The 20,665-nt window shown below is 40.2% G+C and overlaps 1 protein-coding gene across 2 annotated transcripts; it reads left to right on the forward strand.

Annotated features, from left to right (window-relative positions):
• Window positions 1–181: 181 nt before the first annotated feature.
• On the forward strand, window positions 182–18,610 carry Cdc42 (cell division cycle 42). Of its 2 annotated transcripts, none has more exons than XM_032895884.1 (5): window positions 182–361; window positions 3,418–3,490; window positions 6,172–6,281; window positions 6,385–6,582; window positions 17,113–18,610. In XM_032895884.1, exons 1-5 carry the CDS (start codon window positions 257–259, stop codon window positions 17,200–17,202), a joined length of 576 nt encoding a protein of 191 aa, XP_032751775.1. In that variant the 5' UTR covers window positions 182–256; the 3' UTR covers window positions 17,203–18,610. The 2 variants fall into 2 exon arrangements, with proteins under 2 accessions (XP_032751775.1, XP_032751783.1); XM_032895892.1 differs by lacking the exon at window positions 17,113–18,610 and adding an exon at window positions 15,664–16,526.
• Window positions 18,611–20,665: the final 2,055 nt, after the last annotated feature.

A 20,665-nucleotide genomic window follows, 5' to 3' on the forward strand; every position in this document is an offset into this window, starting at 1 on the left:
CAACAACAAGGTCCAGAAACTTAGCAAATGGACAACCTTTGTAATTGCCACTCTAAGCATGTTGTCATTTGTTCTTTGTGGAGGTTTTCAGTCATAGCAGTAATGCTGGTTCTGTTCTTTGAGTGGCTGAACCTATTGCTATTTGAGAGAAAAAAGTATGGATATAAGCAGGAATCAATAAAATAGTTGTCTTTAATTTCTTTTTAGGTCAACATCAATTTGAGATACTAAAAGTGGATACAAAACTATTTCCGCCATGCAGACAATTAAGTGTGTTGTTGTTGGTGATGGTGCTGTTGGTAAAACATGTCTCCTGATATCCTACACAACAAACAAATTCCCGTCGGAGTATGTACCAACTGTAAGTATAAAGTTTTCTGGTAGTAAAAGAGATTGTAATGTGGTGTCCATTGAAAAAAACTTTGCCTGCATGTACTGAAATAGTTTTTGACTGTCTTTGCCCTTTAAAAAAATTAAATTTCACTACCTTTATTACTTTGCAGGGTGTGTGTTACATGTGTATACCTTTGCCATGCTTTGGTGCATTCGTGGAGGGCAGAGGACAACTTGAAGGGGTTTCCTTCCATTGTGTGGGCTCTTAGGTTGAACTTAGGTTGTCATATTTGACAGCAAATGCCTTCACCATCTCAGTCATCACACCAGCCCATTGTTTGATTTTTTTTTTTTTTTTAAGGTTTTTGACTTCTCATGCATAATTACCCACACTTTGAAATAAACAGCTGAGATGGAGAGATGGCTCTACAGTTAAAAGCACTGGCTGCTCTTCCAGAGGACTCATATTCAATTCCCAGCACTCACATGATAGTTCATAGCTACCTGTAATTCAGTGCTCTCTTCTGACCTCTGATGGCACCGGGCATTTATGTGATCCACAAACATACACACAGGCAAAATACCTAGACACATAAAATAAAAATTAAGTAAAATAAAGGATGAAAAATGAACCTTAAGTTAGAAGGGGTAACACAGGGTCTGTAAGAAGTGCTGGAAGGTTATGAAGCATGGGCTGACAGTTTGCAGAAGTGCACCTTACATTTGTGATAAGATGACTTTTTGTGTCTGTGCCATTGATTAATAAAGCCTAGAGGTCTCCTGGGGACAAATATAAGGATCTTACAACCTCAGAGAAAGTAGTAATGTCTCTACTTACCTTGTGGAGTTGTTCTCTTAACAGTGATGAGGGTTCTCTTCACACTGAATTTTAGGGGTAGAGAGCAGACTTTTTTCTAAGAGCATTCAGATGTGCCTGAAGTCTTGGGAGTCTCACTATGATTGCTTTAACTCCTTAGAAGGGAAGAGGAGAGAGAAGAATAATTAAATATCTAGGGGAGACTTGGGAAAGCATGTTTGGTGCTCCAGTATTTATTCGGAGTTGCTTATATAATTTTGTTAAATGTACTTGTCCTTTCAGTGCTGGAGGCGAGTAGTTTTAGGAACTATAAGGGTCCAAAGTATGCCTAATGTGGGACTAGTATCTTTTGGAATTGATCAGAAAGAGTCTGGAATCTGAGGTTAATTTTCAGAGACACGGAGCTCAGGGTAACATAGTATTAGCTTCTATGATGGCCCAGCTAATGATGGAGTTAAGCTAAGGCTACAAAAAAGAAGATGAAGTTTCTTTAAGGGGTGAGAACTTGAGATGTAATTTGGTATCGAAACTACAGTTTTGAGTTGGCCCATTAATCAGAAGATGTTTGGAAGTAACAAGGGGCTTTAGGAGATGTGATATGGATCATGTCTTAAGGTGAGATAGCCATTGGGGATTTTGTATAAACTTGATTTCCAAGTCTTTCATGACTTTATTTGATGTGAGCTTCTGGGTGTTTTATATGTATATGTATTATTGGGGAAGAATAGCAGTAGGGTAATTTTTTAAATGGGCCTGCTTACGTAAATAGTAAATAGTCCGAAATAAATTATATGGTGTTTCTGTTGGTATGGAAGTAGATTAGGTATACAGTGCATCTTTATGCCCATCTGGGGACTGAGTTACCAGTTATAGAACAGACCTGAAGAAAATGATGCCTTTCATGGGAGAGAAAATTTAGGGCCAACCTGCAGATGAGGCTTAGAAATCAAGTTTTTCTGATGCTTTTTTTTTTGTTGTTGTTTTTGATTTTGTTTTGCCTTTTTTTTTGTTTTTGTTTTGTTTTGGAAGATGGGATCTCACTGTATAGTCCTGGCTGTCGCAGACTCTGCCCAGTGCCTTTTTTTTTTTTTCGGAGCTGGGGACCGAACCCAGGGCCTTGCGCTAGCTAGGCAAGCGCTCTACCACTGAGCTAAATCCCCAACCCGCCCAGTGCCTTTTGATTCTGATTTTGTTGTGTTCTTTTTTCTGAGGCAAGGTTTTACTATGTTGTTCTTGTTGGTTTCTGAGACTCAAGTGATCCTAATGCCTTAACCTCCTTAGTGGCTAGGATAGATGCTACCCAACATATCTAGCACATTCCTGTAGTTTTCTTTAATTACTTTATTAATTTTTATTTGTGTTGTATATCATGTCCACAGGAGTTCGAGTGTTCAGAGGCCAGAGATGTTAGATTTCCCTGGAGCTGGAGTTATAGGTAGTTGTGAGCCTTCTTACGTAGGTGCTGAGAACTGAATTTGAGTCCTGAAAGACCAGTTCAGTGTTCTTAACTACTGTGTCATCTCTCCAGCTGAGTTTCATTCAGTTCTGAGTTAAAAGGAACTGTCTGTGAATAAGTAGTTTCTTAGAAATCAGATTAGACATTGTTAAAACCTAGCACTGTCTTAAATTTTTTAGATTCGAAGGGGATTTTAAAAAAATATATATATATATTTTTTTTTCTTTTTTTCGGAGCTGGGGAAAAATTTTATTTTTGAGACAGGCTTATATAGCCCAGAGTGGCCTCCAAGTCACTAAGTAGGTCAGAGTGACCTTGGTCTATTTTTCTTCTGCTTCCTAAGTTCTGGGATTAAGGAGTATTTTACTGTGCTTAGTTTAATTTTTCCTTGTTCTTTTTTTTTTTTTTTTAAAGCAGATTTATTTTCTTTAGCAAAATGTTTTATTCAAAAGCTTCTTAATACCACTAGTTGTCAGAAAGAATGAATATCAACTTTCCTTTACTGCCCAACCCCATTGAAGAGGCCTAGAATGGTCCTCTGTAGTCAAAGGCCTGGTTTCTGTGATGTGCTTATGATTTTGTGTTTCTTCATGTACCAGGCTGGGATCAAACAGGCATCCCAGGACAAAGTCTTTGAGTTTTGTTCCCCAAGAACCATTCAGCTCATGCAAGGACATGGTTGTTGAGATTGGTTACATAAAAAGAAATGGACTAAGGGAAAATGAATATCCTTCTTGGGAAGGAAATAAATGGCTAGGAGTTGTACTATCTCACCCACTAACAATGTTGCATTTCTTTGTTTTGTTTTTAGGTTTTTGACAACTATGCAGTCACAGTTATGATTGGTGGAGAGCCATACACTCTTGGACTTTTTGATACTGCAGGTGAAAACTTATGTCTCATAGTGTTTGATCTGTAATAGTTGCTGCTACTGGGTGTCTTTTGGACACTATGAAATTAGTATATCAGTAAATCATTTATCTTTTGTTAATAGGTAAGCAGCGTTACATATAATGATGGTTGTTGGAATGATGGCACACATTTCTAATTCCTCAGGAGGCACAGGCAGGTGGACCTCTGTGAGTTTGAGGCCAGTCTGGTCTACAGAGAGAGTTCCAGGCCAGTCAGGGCTGTAGAGAGCACCCTGTCTCAAGAAAACCTGCCTGCCTGCCTGTCTTATGTGCCTGCCTCTCCTTCCCTCCCCTCTCTCCCTTCTCTTCACCCTGGATGGCTAACAGGAGTTTGGAGTATCTTGTGTGGATGAAAGAAGATACAGTGCAGTCAGAGAGTCCTTAGGTAAACTCTAGTGGGTTTGGAGGCTGGAAAGAGACTAAGGAGATGTGCTCAGAAGACATGTCTGCTCACTGTTCCCTTCCCTCCTTGTTCAAAGCTCACAGTTGGGAACTAGGGATGGGATTTAGTTTGTATGATGAGGCCCCTGATTTAATCCCCAGCATTACTTCTTAAATTTCTGTCTGTAATCACAGCAGTCCTGGGCAGAAGCAGGAAGATCAGAAACTCAAGACCTTATAGCAAATTTAAGCCAGGCTGGGCTATATAAGACCATGAAATGAAATAATCTTAGTTGCGTTAATATGACCAAGGCCGTAAACTTGGTGTTTATTTATTAGGATGGTTCTTTCATTAGAAAATTTACGGAGTATATTTTGTCTGTGTAATGTAGATGTCGAGAATGCCTTACTATACATAAAGCACATTTAGCTGAGAGCACTGCCTTTTCTATCAGCTATTTAAATTATTTTCAATTTGTTTTTAACACTGGGTAAACATCTTCATTTTTCTCTGTAGTCTTTTAAACAAAAGAAAACAAAAAAACCCACCAGGGTCTCACTGTGGCCTTGCTATCTTGGAACTCTTTATGTGGATCAGGCTGGCCTTGAACTCACAGATCTACTTGTTATACTTCCTAAGTACTGGCATTAAATTCCTGGCCAATTGCATATACCCATTTAAAAACTGTTCTTCAAAAGTTTTTTTTTTTTTAATTTTTATTTATTTTTTAAAGATTTTATTTACTTTTTATGTATGTGGATACACTGTCACTGTCTTCAGACACATCAGGGGAGGGCATCAGATTCTATTACAAATGGTGCGAGCCACCATGTGGTTGCTGGGAATTGAACTCAGGACCTCTGGAAGAGCAGTCAGTGCTCTTAACCACTGAGCCATCTCTCCAGCCCATCTCCGCATTTTTTTTTTTTTTTTAAAATAAATTGGCTTTGTTTGTGATTTGGTTAACTCTTTGCTTTCTAGTTATTATTCTCTCATCCAGATCATAGTTCTTTTTTCCCTTTAAGACATCCTACCAACGTGTGTGTGTGTGTGTGTGTGTGTGTGTATTTGTTTTTATATTTAGTCATTCACTCAGTATCATCCTGCATATGAGCATAGGCTGTCTTTCCATTTCTTAGGGCTTGTTATGTTCAGTTTTTCGCTATTTTTATTTTGTGACTCTTTTATCTTTGGTTAATTTCTAAGTATTTTATTCTTCTTACATACCTTTCATTCTTCCAAGTTCATTTTTTTCTAGGCCATTCCAGTTACAGAGTGGCTTTAACATGCATGTGTGGACCAAGCCTTGCACTTGGCTTGGGTGTTATTATGGATGCCTTCAGTACAGTACTTATTAGTGGGCTTGCTGTGATCGTTATGTAGCCAGAAGTAGGTATGATATTTTTAAACCACACCTGTGGCAATAGTTTATTGTTGTTATATTATTACTGAGTTATAGAACTAAAAAAAGTAAAAAGAAAATATGTCAGTTTTCCTCTTTAAGTTATTGGTATATATAAATAGAATTAGCACAGAAAGTGTTGTCCAAACAGTATGTTACTAAGCTGTATCTCTGATTAGGAGCTTTGTCACTAATGGCTCATATGCTAAGGGCTGCACACTCGAAGTGTTGTCAGAGCTGTAGTTCTCCTCCCCCCTTCTTCTTTGAAACAAGAACCTTACTATGTAGTTTTGGCTGTCTCAGAGCTGTCTTTGTGGACCAGGCTGACCTCAGACTTGTGGTGATCTGCCTCTCCTTCCTGCGTGCTGGGTTTATGGGCATCTCCCATATCTCCATATTCTTTTTCCTTTTAAATTACATTTATTTATTTATTTATGTGGAAGCACATGCCATAGTATACGTATGTGGAGGTCAAGAAGCTAAACTTGGGAGAGTTGGTTTTTTTCCTTTCACCATCTGTTCCCTGGAGACTGAATTCAGGTTGTCAGGCATGGCAGCCACCATCCTTACCACTGAGTGATCTTGCTAGCTCCACTATGCTCGTCTTTGACTTTTTTTTTTTTTTTTTTTTTGATATATGATCTCATGGTTACACTTAACCTTCCTGCCTGCGTCTCACTAGTGCTGAGATTATAGGCTTGTGCCAACCATGCCTGGTTTTAATGTGGTATGGGGATTGAATCCAGGGCTGTATGCATGCTAGGTTATCACTCTACGTACTAAAGAACTATAGCTGTAGGCCTTGACTATAATTTTAATGCCACAAGGATACCAAATTTCAGTTGCTGACCTCTTTAACTTTTTCTTTAGGGCAAGAGGATTATGACAGACTACGACCGTTAAGTTATCCACAGACAGATGTTTTTCTAGTATGTTTCTCAGTGGTCTCTCCATCCTCATTTGAAAATGTGAAAGAAAAGGTAAGTCAGGTCCTGCCTCCTTCAAACCTGCACAGAATTTCTGTTACCCTTTTATAGTGTCAGTGGCTTGTAGATTAACAGCATTTTAAAACCTTGTTTTTAGTGGGTGCCTGAGATAACTCACCACTGTCCAAAGACTCCTTTCTTGCTTGTTGGGACCCAAATTGATCTCAGAGATGACCCCTCTACTATTGAGAAACTTGCCAAGAACAAACAGAAGCCTATTACTCCAGAGACTGCTGAAAAGCTGGCACGGGATCTGAAGGCTGTCAAGTATGTGGAGTGTTCTGCCCTCACACAGGTAAGGGCTCTGCAACCCATGTCTCTGTGTAGTCAGTTGTTTGGAGCATGAGGATACAGAGGCTCTTTTCCTTTTATTATTTTTTCCCTTAAAAATTTGTCTGTGAATGTATACTGTGTGAGTGTAGTGGGGTGGGGTGGGTAGGGGCTTCTGAGCTGGAGAAGTTTAGGGTAAGAAGTGGGTAAGGAGAGCTAGGATACCAGCATGGACTCCGAAATGTGTAACAGAGCCTGGAGGCCAGGATGCACTTGGTTATGCTAATAGGTACCAAAGGTAGCCGTTTGTCTCTTCTGCCAGTAATAAGGAAATGGTTTCCTGAGGAGCGAGGGCTTTTATCCGACTGTCACAATTTGGCCCTGACATTCCAGCCTTTTGTTTGTGATAGGGGCAATATAGCTACTTCTTAGCTGAAATTAAGGGCTCAGGGACACTGGGATGCCTTGTTAAGGCTGGGAGGTAAGGGAGGTTAGGGTGCTGTGAGCAGTCTGGAATGCTGGGCCAAAGCAAGTGCTCAAGTCAGACAGTTTATATCGGCTCTCAGAAAGTTCAGGGCTTGCTGATTGTAAAGGACCACCTGAGGCTGGCATGTTTGGAGCAGTTTACATTCTTCCCTTGATTGGAAATCCGTGGGAACAGATACAGACTAAGAACAGAATGTAAAGATGAGGAGCTTAGGGGAAAATCTTCATCATGGGTTTACACCTAAAACTTCCAGGCCTGCGGTCCTGGTAGTTGGGTGGGTATGATGGTGAAGGGAGTCTAAGAACAGGGGAAGGAGAGGTCCAATCAAGAGATTGGCAGTAGTAGGTAGGAACACTGAAACTGTTGATTATCGGGAATACTTATTTGGAGCCTGTTTGACCTGTGACAGGTGGATCTGAGTGTCAATTTCCTAAAACTTATGTGAATTTTACAAAGTTCACAAAAAGGTAAAAGTTGTAGATAATTGGCATTACTGCTATTTGTAATCTGCCGTGAAGTCCCCATTGTAGAAAAAGCAGTTAACAAGTGTCTGTAAGCCAGAGATGTTTTCAGCACAGTGAGAAACACGTTTAAATGTGTATTTAGAAGACCAAAAGAAAGTAAAAATTTTGAGCCTGTGCCTATTATTAGAGTAGTCACTGCTCTATCAGGGCTAGATCAATAGTTTATCAGAGCTCCATTGTTTAATGTTACAACTTTGAAGTTTTGAAGTCTTAATATAACAATAGCATAGTGAGCAGGAAAGAAATCTGAAACGTTTCTCACTTTTCACATGCCTTAAATCACTTCCTCATATCTTTCCAGATTACATTTACACACTTTAAATCACTTTATTAGACTCTCCAACTTAGTTAAGTGTTCATATCCTCGGAACTTTTTAACTTGCATCTGTACACTTTTTTTCACTTTTTTTTTTCAGAGCTGGGGACCGAACCCAGGGCCTTGTGCTTGCTAGGCAAACACTCTACCACTGAGCTAAATCCCCAACCCCGGCATCTGTACACTTTAAATTACTTTCTTAGACCCCTACAAATTACATTATCAGTCACATCCTCACACCTTTATAGCTTGCACTTACTGGGGTTACAGAAGTTGTGAACCACCTTTAATGTTGCTGGGAATGGAACTCCCGCTCTCTGGAAGAGAGGGAAGCACTGTTAGCCACGGAGCCATCTTTCCAGCCCCCTTCTCTTTCTACTGATTGCTATGTAGCCCAGGCTGACCTCATACTTGTCTTGTAGCCCAGACTAGTGTGGAATTTGTGGCAGTCCTGCCTCAGCCTCTTGAATCCTGGGGTTACAGAATTGCACCACTAAGCCTGGCTTTATAGAGGTGGTGTTCAGCAGTAGTGCTCAAGAAGAACATGCCTGGCTTCCGTGTGTTGTTCTGTGAGAGGACTGTGTTTATGGAGCCTGGTTAGTCTTTTAAAGGCCTGCATTGCTTACCTTCCAAGTTGTACTTTTGTTGAGTGATTTGGAGTTAGGAAATATAATGTAGTGAGGGGGTACTGTGGTTCCCATGGCAAGGTGTGCCCCTGAGTAATTACAGCATGCAATACATCTGGAATAAAGGGGGTTTATTGGGGGAAGAGAGAAGAGTGAGGACTTGGGAAAAGGAAGAGGCAGTGAGTGAGCCATGAGGGTATAAAGAGGGGGCCGGGAAAGAGAGGCCACTGAGAACACACATGCGGTGGAGTGGCGTGGGGCTGGGGTAGGTGAACAGTCCTTTATGTGCAGCCCGCATCTGGTGGCTGTAGCAGGTGATGGCCTCAGGAGATGATGTAAGCTGTTGGTAGGTCTCTGGGAGGAGCCTAATAGAATTGCCTGTAAGCTAACATTCCTCCCTTTCGTTTGATTAAAAATGAAGAACTAGGGAGGGGTGATGGTAGAGCAGGAGTTAGGGTGTTGTGTTCTTTAGACTTCCTGCTGGTAGGGGTGATGTCATTTTTGGGGAGCCTAAGAAAATTGGGATGCTGGTCATGTTGTTGTAGAGCTCAGCTGTTTGATGGTTGTCCAGGATCTGTGGGACCATTTGCAACTTGGAAAGTGCAGGTCTAATTGAAGTAGTCTGTGAGGCTGGACTGGAGCACCTGTGGGTAACTGCTTTGGAGCTGTCCTGGATGCAGATTTTGAGGAAACACCTGGACTTTGCAGGATCTGGAATTAAAAAAAAAATACACACACACACACACACACTGTAGCTGTCTTCAGACACACCAGAAGAGGGCATCAGATCTCATTACAGATGGTTGTGAGCCACCATGTGGTTGCTGGGATTTGAACCCAGGACCTCTGGAAGAGCAGTTGGTGCTTTTAACCACTGAGCCATTTCTCCAGCCCGAGAAAATTTATTCTTGAGTGTAGATTTGAAACCTGAGTCCTAAAACTAGGGAAAGGGGAAGGAATCCCACCCCTTGGAACAGGCAATAGGTAGGAAACTTAGGCTATTGATTGACAGGGGTACTTATCTAGAGTCCATTTGACCCATGAGAGGTAGACCAAAGTGCATTCTTTGAAGCTTACAATAATCTTTTTAAGTTTACCAAAAGATAAATTTTAGACATGTTAGCAGTACCTCTGTTTATAATCTGTACTGAAATCCACATTGTAGAAAGCAGTAGACACAAATCTGTGTCATAGTAGAGGCTTGGGAACTGATTTTGTGTTAAAAGTATGAACGAACACTCTTTAAGGTGAGCTTAGAGAAGACAGAAACCTTCTATGGAACAGAAAGGACAAAAGCTCACTTGATCTGGGTTTTCAGTATGACTATAGACCGTGAACGAGGGGCTTTTTCTCTCTATCTAGAAGACTGGGTGTAAATAGACTTAGCACAGTGAGAAATACTTTTAAGTCTGTACTTAAAATTTAAGTATATTTTAGGAAATTTAAAATCTTGAACTTGTGACTGTGTTGGTAGATCATATAGTGGAAGAGTTCTTAGATTTACACAATTCCAGTGTTAGGACTCTGAACTGACTAATAGAACAGTAGCACAGTGAGGGGAAGAAATCTAAAGCATTTTTCATTCTTTAATCACTTTCTTATCACCGTTTAAGCTTTCATTTGTACTTACCAACCTTAAAACACCTTAGTGCCTAAAACACATTTTCAGATTCTCATAACTTAAGCTTTCATATCTTCAGACCTGACATAAACCTTACATCTTTTTCTTATCCAATTACTTACCAAGAGACACAGGTGGTTGGTTCCTGGGAGCAACCACTTTGTTAAGTCAGTTCCTTTAGATAAAAGAATAGTAAAGCTCTACATCTGGAACCTGTTTATCTTTGACATGAAGCTTGTGAGCAAGGCAAACGTGTTCGTCTTTTTAATAAGAGACCTAGTAGTTTTAACTAACTAATGAATTAAGTAATGAACTAACACATGGTGGATTACCTTGAGGTGTAAAGAGCTAGTTGCCTGTTGTTCTCTAGCTGTCAAGCTACAGTTAGTTTAGCTGTCAATGTGATCAGAGACCTGAGAAGGAAACCTTGTAATCTGAAAATAGCATATCTATCAATTAAAGTGACACAGACTAGTCTATAGTCCACTTTCTATAGACAGTTGTCCCAGATGCCTATGGTCACTGTGGCACTGTGGTCAGAGGCAGTCAGGTTTTGGCTATTAGGCCAGAAGATGAGAGGCTTATTTGGTGGAGGAGGAACATGGGAGAGACTGACCTTGCCTTGTCTTCAGCAGCACATAGCAATCAGTTTTTCAGTGTCCTGTTTGTCCACAGTTCAGGCAGGGCCCTAGTGGTCGAGGCATTGGGGCAGTCTTTCCCAATGTTAGTGTACTACAGTTGAGGTGGAGTCCCTTGTCATTGTGTCCATATCTTCTTAAAGAATTTTCAAGGGGAGGGGGAAGTATGTGTCACTGTTAGGATTTGGGAGTCACTGTCACAATAAGTTTTAAGTATATTAAATGCCATATTCAGCAGATCTCTGGCAGGCTTGAGGGCTAGTACCTACCAAGCATATTTGAGTTAAACAATCTTTGTCTGTTTTTAGTTATCTGCTCTAAACTGTACCTGGCAAACCTAAAACAGGGCTAAGTAAAGCTTAATCTTGTAATTAACTAAATCAATTCATAGTGAGACTTCAAATTTATTTTTGAACACATTAAAGGATTTGATAATTTATACCGTTACTGTCAACTTGCATTTCTTAATTATCCTTAACAGTTTACAATAATTTAGTAGCTTTCTTAAGACTATGACTTTGTGTTTTATCCCTATTAGGTTTAGATTTAAAAATCACCCGTTCTGAATTGAAGCTCTTCTAGTATCAAAATAAAATTTGTAAATCTAAAACATAGTTTATAAAGAGGTTGATAACTTTTCTCACCTTGATGAGGTGAATCTTTATAGAACATAAAAGCATCATTGGCCACCATTTCCCTTGGTCAGCTCATGTTGTGTGTTGCTTGCAGCTTTTAGTCAGATGGTGGTGAAGCCATGACTTGTACCTTTATCCCATAGCAAAGAGGGCAAGCAGCACAGGTGGTTTATAGTCCAGAATGGAGTCGTGTCACATGGTTTAAGATTATCTAAGTACAAACTTTTAATTACTAACCCTGGTTACGAGTTTTAACCAGATTGATATTTATAAGGTAATAATCCTGTTTTTGACCCTGGGCTTTAAAAACATGCCTGGCTCTGAAAAAGAGTGAGTGGTAACCCATTTTTAGAAGCCAGCAATGAAATAGAACAGTATAAACCAGTAGAACAGTATGAAACAATTAATTATTATTCATATTTAAATAATATCTGAGCCCCTGTTATATTAGATCCCGTGGCCAGAAAACCAAGACACGAGTTGAGCCTAGGCGGCTGGCAGCAGGAAAAAGAAACTGCATTTATTTATGTATACAAGACCAGTCTGAAACAAGCATGCAGTGGCTGTGAACGTCTTAAGATAGCTTTTGTTAATCAGAATAGACCTTTATAACCTTGACCTTTCATCAGCATCTAAAGAATATTTTAGATCAGGGTTGAATCACATATATAGTATGTTCTAGCCTATCATAATAACATCACATTTATAGTATGTTAATAAATCACATATAGGATGGTAATATAATCTATCATAATAAAACCTAAACCAATTTAATGTATTTGAGACTTGTTACTAAAAGGAGTCACAATAATAAACAGAGACTCAATTAGGACTAAGAAGTTTTATAATTGTTGCTTTATACCATGTGGTCATTTTTAAGATGATGAAATCATACGGCTAGTTGAAAGCCTTTTATATGCAGCCCACACCTGGTGCTAATGGTAGGTCCCTGGGTGGAGCCCAGTGGAAGTGTCTGTAAGTTAACAGTCAAGATGCCATTAGTAAACTGTCAGGTGAGGTTCAGATAAGTGTAGACTTAAAAGTGGGCTTGCTCTATTGCTCTTTCTCTTTCTCTCGCTCTCACTCGTGTTCTTGCTCTCTCGATTAGTTTCTTGATAACTTACATTTTTCTTCCTTATTAGTTTTGACAAATGACATCACACAATTCCTAGGGTAATTCAATCAGGACAGAATTAAGTGTATTTTGAGGCTTTTGAGTTAAAGGATGCTGCTCTGTGGATTACTTTTGCCATAGTCCACAAAAGCATGTATTACATGTTACTTCCAGTCTTCGGTGTTTTTAAGGGTATTATTTCCCTTACAGAGTTTTCCTCTGGCCATTTTTGAGTGAGGTGTCTAGAAGTCCTCTGGGAGCTGAGTTGAGGAAACAGTGAGTGAGAGCGAACATGAGTGCAGTTCAGTCTCCTGTAGCTTTATAACACTGTGTCTTAGTTTCTTTTCCTCTTGTTCTAGCAAAATACATAAAGGTTAATTCTGGCTCACAGCTAAAGTGTGCGTCATGTGCAGACTGTCAAGGTGCCACTGGTCACATTGCATCCAGACAAGAAACAGAACAGGGAGTGCACGCTAGTGCTCTGTGTACTCCATCCCTATCCAGGCCCAAGTCCTCTGCCCAAGAGTGGTCCCACCCACAATCAAGGTAGCTCTTCCCACCTCAGTCAGTGTAATCAAGTTTATCCCCCACAAGCATACCCAGAGGTCATTTCCCAGACGGGTCTGGATTCTGCCAAGTTGATAGTTACTTACCAAACATTGCCCATTCCTGGTTGTAAGTTTGGTTCTAGGAACAAAGGAAAGAATTTTGTAATGATTGGCATTGGCACAACTGATCTACATGCCTAATTAAAATGGAGGTTACTAATATATAAGATACAATTTTTAATACTGTTGGGTTCTTGATCAGATATATGTCAGTAATATATGTACAGTTAAACATAGTTAGATTTTTATGTGTGAAGGACTAGATGCATAATTTTTTTTTTTTTTAAAGATTTATTCATTTATTATATGTAAGTACACTGTAGCTGTCTTCAGATACACCAGAAGAGGGCAACGGATCTCTTTACAGATGGTTGTGAGCCCCCATGTGGTTGCTGGGAATTGAACTCAGGACCTCTGGAAGAGTAGTCGGGTGCTCTTAACCGCTGAGCCATCTCTCCAGCCCCTAGATGCATAATTTAAGCTCCCAGCATTTTGCTTGGTTGTGTATTTAAACATAAGGCATTTGTGTTTAACCAGATTCTGCAGAATACTTTTAAGGACCAATTTCTTAGTTCCACATCCCCCTAGCCCAATTTAGCAGTTGATCTCATTGTAGAAGCAGTCATTTAAAACTTCACAAGAACTTAACCACTTACAGCACAGACTGAGACAATAACCAAATAGTGCTGTAGTATTATCCCGAGAAGTAAAGGCAGTGTATAGTAGGATGGTAGGAGAAAGTACATGGAACCCGACGGCATGTATCTGAAGCATGCTTTCTGTTCTTTTGCTTTCTGTTCTTTAGGTGTGGGTGCTTTGGAGAAGTAGAGGTAAATAGACCATACGGACTCAGTTTCAGGTCGCTAAGATGTCCATTGTATTACTGAGTCATTTAGAACTGGATGTGTGAGGAGTTACATAGGTGAAACATTTTACTTTCCAGATTCTGAAGTTCTGAGAAGTCCAAGAAGTAAAAGATCGAAAAGTGGGGTTTGTGGTTTTATGTAGAAGTTCAAACTTCAGGTTCAGTTTGTGGACTCCTCTACAGCTAAAATTTTATGTAACAAGATAGTAATGAAGCTTAAGATTAGCTTTGTTTCATAAGATACTTGTTGATCTTCTCCCAAAGTAAATACATAAGAAAAGATTGTCTTCTTGTTTAATTATTAAAAAGGGTTTTTTTTTTTTGTTTGTTTTTGTTTTCTTTTTGAGACAGGTTTCATTCTGTAGCTCAGGTTGGCTTCAAGTTCAGGGTTCTCCTGTCTGCCTTCTCCTGGCTAGGAGTTCTTCTTCAATCGAGTATACCCTACTTTCTAACAGTCCTTTTTCCCTTTTACAAAGTATTTCCCTCCCACCCTCTGGTTTCTTCTTCTATTTGCCTGTCAGTATTCATACAGATGCATGGATAGACTTCAGAAGTACTTTAGCATTAGTCTAGTGTTTCTACTGGAAAAAGGATGTAAAAGAAGAAAATGTGTAAACCTTATTTTCTGATTGCTGTCTCATTTATTTTATACCAAATGGATTGTGTGGATATGGTTCCTCTGGGGTGTAGGGTACGTAGAGGGCAGTGATGGGGTAGTGGCTGACACCACTGTGGGCTATGTTCTGGGATTTGGGGGAGATTTTTACTTAAGATCAAACTGACCTAAAGAACATGTGGAACTGCTCTGAGTGGTAAACCTGTGGACTTGTGGGTAAGCCTGGGCTCAGAGTTCCATGCTGTATCCTTGGAGTTGCAGTATCCTTGGAGTTTCTGGCAGAGCTGTAAGTGTATTTCAAGATGTGAGGATGTTCTGTTTTCATTCCATGCTACATGCGCTGGACCCATGCAGACATCTGAAAGCATTGGACTGCTTGCTGACTCATTCTGAGACCCCATTCTCTGTTTCCTTATAACTTGGGTGGTGGTTCCTTGCTCTGGTAACATTGCTCAGTATCTGAAGTGCATGCTGTTTTCTGGGGTCCATTCCTTATGGTTGCTGCTACTGTTGCACAGGGAATACTCCTAGTTTGCTGGGAAACTGACTTTTAAATCCTGATTAATCCCCATTCAGATAGGTCACTGAACATGTAGCATGCCTGTTAGTTGCTGTTTGTGCCCTTTAGTTATTCAGGGGCTGAATTCACAAAAGTCTGAAATTCTAATAGATTTATTTCCAAAATATGTATGTCTTCATCATCAATAGTAATGCCAGGGGAATCTCACTTTTCTAAATTATCTATCTTGTGTTTACATAGTTGATTTTAAACCAAAATGTAATATTAGATTTCAGTATGTGATTCTTTAAGAAGTTAACATACTGTATTTTTCATTATTTTTTCTTGATTAATTAACTTTTTCCAGTTGAAATTTCTATCCAGTTATCTGTCCTCTCAATACTCCCTCATTTAAGAATGAATGTTCTAGTCTCTCCTTTTCTTAACACATTGCTTCTGTGAATTCAGCTCTTTTAATCCAGACTGCTATTTTATCTGCTAGTCTCTCTAATCCTCTAACCTGGCTGCTATTCTCTCTCCTCCCCTCTGTCTTGTAGAGAGGTCTGAAGAATGTGTTTGATGAGGCTATCCTAGCTGCCCTCGAGCCTCCGGAAACTCAACCCAAAAGGAAGTGCTGTATATTCTAAACCGTTTTCTCCTTCCCCTCTTTGCTGCTGCTTCCTGTCCCACTACTGTAGAAAGATCATTTAAAACAAAGGAATAAAACCATCCTGTTTGAAAGCCTCTGCGTCTTCTTACTCAACACCTTAGAGCAAACTCTGTATTCATTTTTGATCATGAATGCAATTAGAATATTTTTGTGATCAGTAGTCACATTAGACTTGTTTAACTTTCTGCTGCTTGAGTTGCCTGATGCTCAGAGCTTTTGGTTTGAATTATATTATTGCAAAAGGGAATGTGGTCTGGCATTAAGAATGATGTCTTCTTGGAGAAAATAAGAGTTTTAACACTTCTAGATGTTAGTTCTAGATGGAGAAAGTATCGCTAAACATCATTTTACTCTTACTGATTGTTAATTGTAATTGCATGACAAACTATGAAAAGGGTTGACTTGCTAGTAGAGTGTAATGGGGAAGGGAGGAGTCTCCTATGGTTTTCCTGTGTGCAGTGAAACTTTTGTGTTGCTCTTGCTTTGGCTGTTGTGCTGTAGGTGGAGTGTTTGTCATTCTGGGATGGGGAAGGTGTCCATGTATCTGCTTACTGCTTTATGAGTTCATTGTTACACATTATCTCCTAATCCTAGCATCCATTTAACAATCGACTTAAGGTTTGCTGATGTTGAAATGTAAAGCTACTGCCTTTATATTCTCCTGCTTTCAATTCTATTGTTGTGAGGGAAACATACAGTTGTGGTTATCTTTACATTTTGAAATTAAAATTATACAATTGTTTGTATAAATGCCTGGTGAAGCTTTATTCCTGTTGCAGTAACTGGCTCTAACTTCACTCTTGTATGGGGTACCTACTCTGCTTCCTTGAATCCCCTTGGCTTTTTCTAAGTAGTGGGATAAAGGGACAAGGTGATGATATTTACAGCTGCCATACCCTTGCTGCCCACCCCTGCCTTCCATACAACATGGATGCTGCCCGGGTGTATTCTCTGTTTCACATGCTGCTGCTCCATTTGAATGCAGAACTGCTTCCCTTGTTCCTTACGTAAACTGTTTTTGCAATACATTACACAACTCATCGAATGAGCAAATGACATATGTGCTTGTTTGCTTCTTGTGACATATATTGGTTTGCAAAAAGTATCTCAGAGGACCACTTACGAATATCTGCTCATCTGTGCCAGCATTGCTGAATCTCTCCTGTGCCCTGGCAAGACAACTGAGTGAAGCAAGTTTATTAGGATGGTTTCAGGGTCATTAATGTTTCTTTGTTTGCTCACTGTCTTTGGGATTTGACTGTTTTAAACATGAACTCCAGTTCTGTTGAGATACTGAAAGTCAGATTGCCCATTTCTTCTTTCTACCCCTTTTCAGAAAGGCCTAAAGAATGTGTTTGATGAAGCAATATTGGCTGCCTTGGAGCCTCCAGAACCGAAGAAGAGCCGCAGGTGTGTGCTGCTATGAACGCATCTCCAGAGCCCTTTCTGCACAGCTGGTGTTGTCATCATACTAAAAGCAATGTTTAAATCAAACTAAAGATTAAAAATTAAAATTCGTTTCTGCAATAATGACAGACGACCTGCACCTACCCACATGCACTCATGTGAGACAAGGCCCATTAGTATGGCCCCCTTGCCCTTCCGGTAATAGTTAATTTTGAATAATTATGTATTGTCTAAAAAGCAATGAGTGCTAGTTTTTGTTTCTTTGTTTTAAAAAAAAAAAAAAACAACAAAAATCCCCACAAACGTTTTGTTTTGTTTAAAAGCAAGGCATGCTTGTGCTGACTGTAACCGACTAATTCAGATCGTCAGAGCTGCTCCCTGGTCCATGTGGAGAGTAATCTGGGGCATCTTAGTGTCTTCTGTTGTTTTGTTTTGTTTTTCTTCAACCCTTCTCTCCTTTTGGGGTGTGTATGGGGTTGTTTCTTAGACTTGTATTTTAAAATTTGTAAACCTGAGGACAGCCTGTGGGGAGGAGGACAGATGATTTCCACATTCCACTCCCTAGGTCTAGTTTAGCAACTATGTCCCCACCTGGTGCTCTTAGGAAGGAGTGTGGGAATGCCTCGTTTAATAACGTACTCCTTCTTGAAAGTTGCCTTTTCTCTCCACCCTTAAGTGGATCCAGTCTTTGCTGAAACTCATGCAGGTGGGTGGGAGCTGTCTTGCCCCTCTCTAGGATGCACTCTACCTGTGACTGTGACTTTCAAGGGTATTTGTTTGCCATTTGCTGATTTGGGGAGGGGGGATAATTTCTAACTTCTTTCATTGCTAAATGAAAAAAAGTATTGCACCTTTTGAAATACACCAAATGGATTGAGTTCCTAATTAAAAGAGTTCTTTTGCCCCTGTCAGTCATTTTCTTATATGCTTAGTATAGATTTACAACTCACTGTGTAGTGTTCCTAGATTCAGCTGAAGACGAGATACACAGGGTTCCTTAAGGGCTGGTGTTGGGAAACACAGCCTCACTGGTGATTGCCATCTCCTTCAGGTGATGAGGTTACAGGCCTGCTTCATTAAGAAGCTATGAGCATGTGGGGTGGGGAGCATACTTTTAACCAACATGGGGACCAGTCAGGGCTGTACCCCTTTTTTTCTTCCATGCCTATGAGGAATCCTTGAACAACTGGCTGAAGCTCTCTCAAGAAAAATGGTGAGAGCTTCATGACTCTTTATAAGTGTTAATAGAGACTTTATCAGATTATTTTGTTTGCAAGTTCCAGTTTTTAAAAATGTTTAGGTAATCTTCTTCCCCAGTCCTGATCTTGTAGATTCATTAGTGCTGAACCAATGCTTTCTTGTGTCTCAACTCTTTGTATATGAATTCTTTTCAGATGTATTAAACAAACAAAACCCTTCACAAGTGAGCCTGAAGGTTGTTATTTTCCTCCGTCTCTTATTTTTCAGGTATTTAAAAGTGAGGATGTGACTCTTACATGACATCAACGTCTAACAAATTTTGGTATAAAATTTTCAAGCTTTATTTTTGTCTTCTGACACTCCATATGTTTAGGCTTACGCCTTCTCTCCTAAAATTGACAGCCAGCTCTGAAACTCCTCCCCTTGTATGCTGAGTAGGTCAGAGTAGTAAGTGCGAAATGTGTGTGAAGACCCCACCTCCTGGAAGGCAGCACAGGCACACTGCTGCAGTAGACCACCTGCCCCAGCCTGCCTGCGTTAAAGTGTCGTTTGTATGGGAACATCCTAAAAAGAGTTTCTGGGCATCTAAACGCAGGCAGGTTTGAGAACCACTGTTCCTAGGTTGTTGTTCCTCTCATAACAAAATTTGTTCTGTCAGTGTGATTCATTTTCTTTGGTTGGCAAGACTGATGTATTTACCTCCATTGCATTATACTGATTGTATAGGAAGCTTAGAACATTAATCCAGTTCAGTGTAGTCTCAGTTCCCTGTGGGGTTTCAAGCTTGGCATGACTGCGTATTATGTTAGAACTAAGCAGGCTTGGGTGTGAAGGGGCTTGAGAAAGGCACATCGAAGCTTTACTAGTTTTTTTTTTAATTTTTTTTTTTTACTGTTTTGTGAATGTATGTAAGAGCATGCCATGACACAGGAATGAGGTCAGAGAACAACCAATGGAGCCTCTCCTTCACGGGTGGGTGGATGGCCATGATTGACTTAGGTCTTCAAGCGTGGTGGCAGTTGAGCCGACCTGCTGCCCTTTGCATGTTTTAACCAGTGCATCATGCTTCTTTTTGACTGTTCTATGGAGAAGTAACAGAGCTTTATATCCCAGCATCTTAGTGTAGTAGCTGTGAGTCTTTTTGCTCTATGCCTGATTTAGAACGGTGTTTAGCCCAAGATGTGGCTCTGAGAGTAGTCATTGGATAAGAAGACTGAATATGGAAAAACAGGTCATGTGATTGCCCCAGCAACTTTTGAGACAGGGTCTTGCCCTGTAGTCCCAGCTGGCATGGAACTTGCTCTATAGACCAGGCCGTCCTTGAACTCATGAAGATCCACCTGCCTCTCCTGGGTGCTAAGACTAAAGGTGTGCACTGTCACTCCTTGCAGTGCTAGCAGACATACACATTAGAAGAACAAGGGTGACATCTAATTGAAGATAACTTTAAGTACTTTTCATTTTGGGTTTTTCTTATTAAAAGACATGGGTAGCAAAAGGATGGAGGTAACGTGTTTTTCTACTTAAATACTGTTTTCTTTGATTCAATAAACTTGTTTATGGTCTTGGTTTGGTAGGTGAGTGATATGTTCTGTAGTGTGGGCGGGCTAGAGTCATGGCATGTTCAACCTTAAAGACATTTTAAATTGTGTGATTTCATGGATTGTGTGATTTTGTGTGTGTGTGTGTGTGTGTGTGTGTGTGTGTGTGTGTGTGTGTGTGGAGTATACATGCAGAATGGCCAATCAGTTGGTAGCGTGCTTGCTCGATAAGCTTGAAGCCCCATTTTCCATCTCTAGCGTAGGAGATAGAAGTAGGGAGATGAGGTGTTCAAGATCATCTTCATCTGCCTGGATTATACAAGACGGTCTCGAAAACAAACTGTACACGGTGGTCCTGCTTAAGGGTTGAAAACAACAGTAGTGGCACATGCCTGTAATCCAAGCACCTGGGAGTTAGAGGCAGGAGAGTGGGAGTTCACCACCATCCTTGGCTATATATGGAGTTTGAGGCAAGTCTTACCCATGCTCCCAGCACAGTGAACCTCTTCCCCAGACAAACAAGTAAAAACCAAGATTGAAATTTGACCCTCGCCGTTCCTGGCTTTCCTCCTTAGATGGAAGTCTGCTGTGTACCTGGGAAAGGCACCATCTTTCCTCTGTAACCTGTCAGGAGTGAAAATTCACTGTGAGGAAAGGGGCTTCTAGTCCCACTCCTGGTTTAGCTTTCCTTGTTCTCTGTGAACCATTCCCGTGCCCACCCAGCTTCAGAGCATGGGACTT

This window comes from Rattus rattus, chromosome 1, assembly GCF_011064425.1.
Source record: "Rattus rattus isolate New Zealand chromosome 1, Rrattus_CSIRO_v1, whole genome shotgun sequence".
NCBI classification, from domain to species: Eukaryota; Metazoa; Chordata; class Mammalia; order Rodentia; family Muridae; genus Rattus; species Rattus rattus.

Bases quoted from the DNA above. Each gene is read 5' to 3' on its own strand.
- Cdc42 (XM_032895884.1), top strand. From the start codon at position 257: ATGCAGACAATTAAGTGTGTTGTTGTTGGTGATGGTGCTGTTGGTAAA. The intron at 3,491-6,171 runs GTGAAAACTTAT...CTTTTTCTTTAG, and splicing joins TGGACTTTTTGATACTGCAG to GGCAAGAGGATTATGACAGA. The intron at 6,282-6,384 runs GTAAGTCAGGTC...CCTTGTTTTTAG, and splicing joins TTGAAAATGTGAAAGAAAAG to TGGGTGCCTGAGATAACTCA.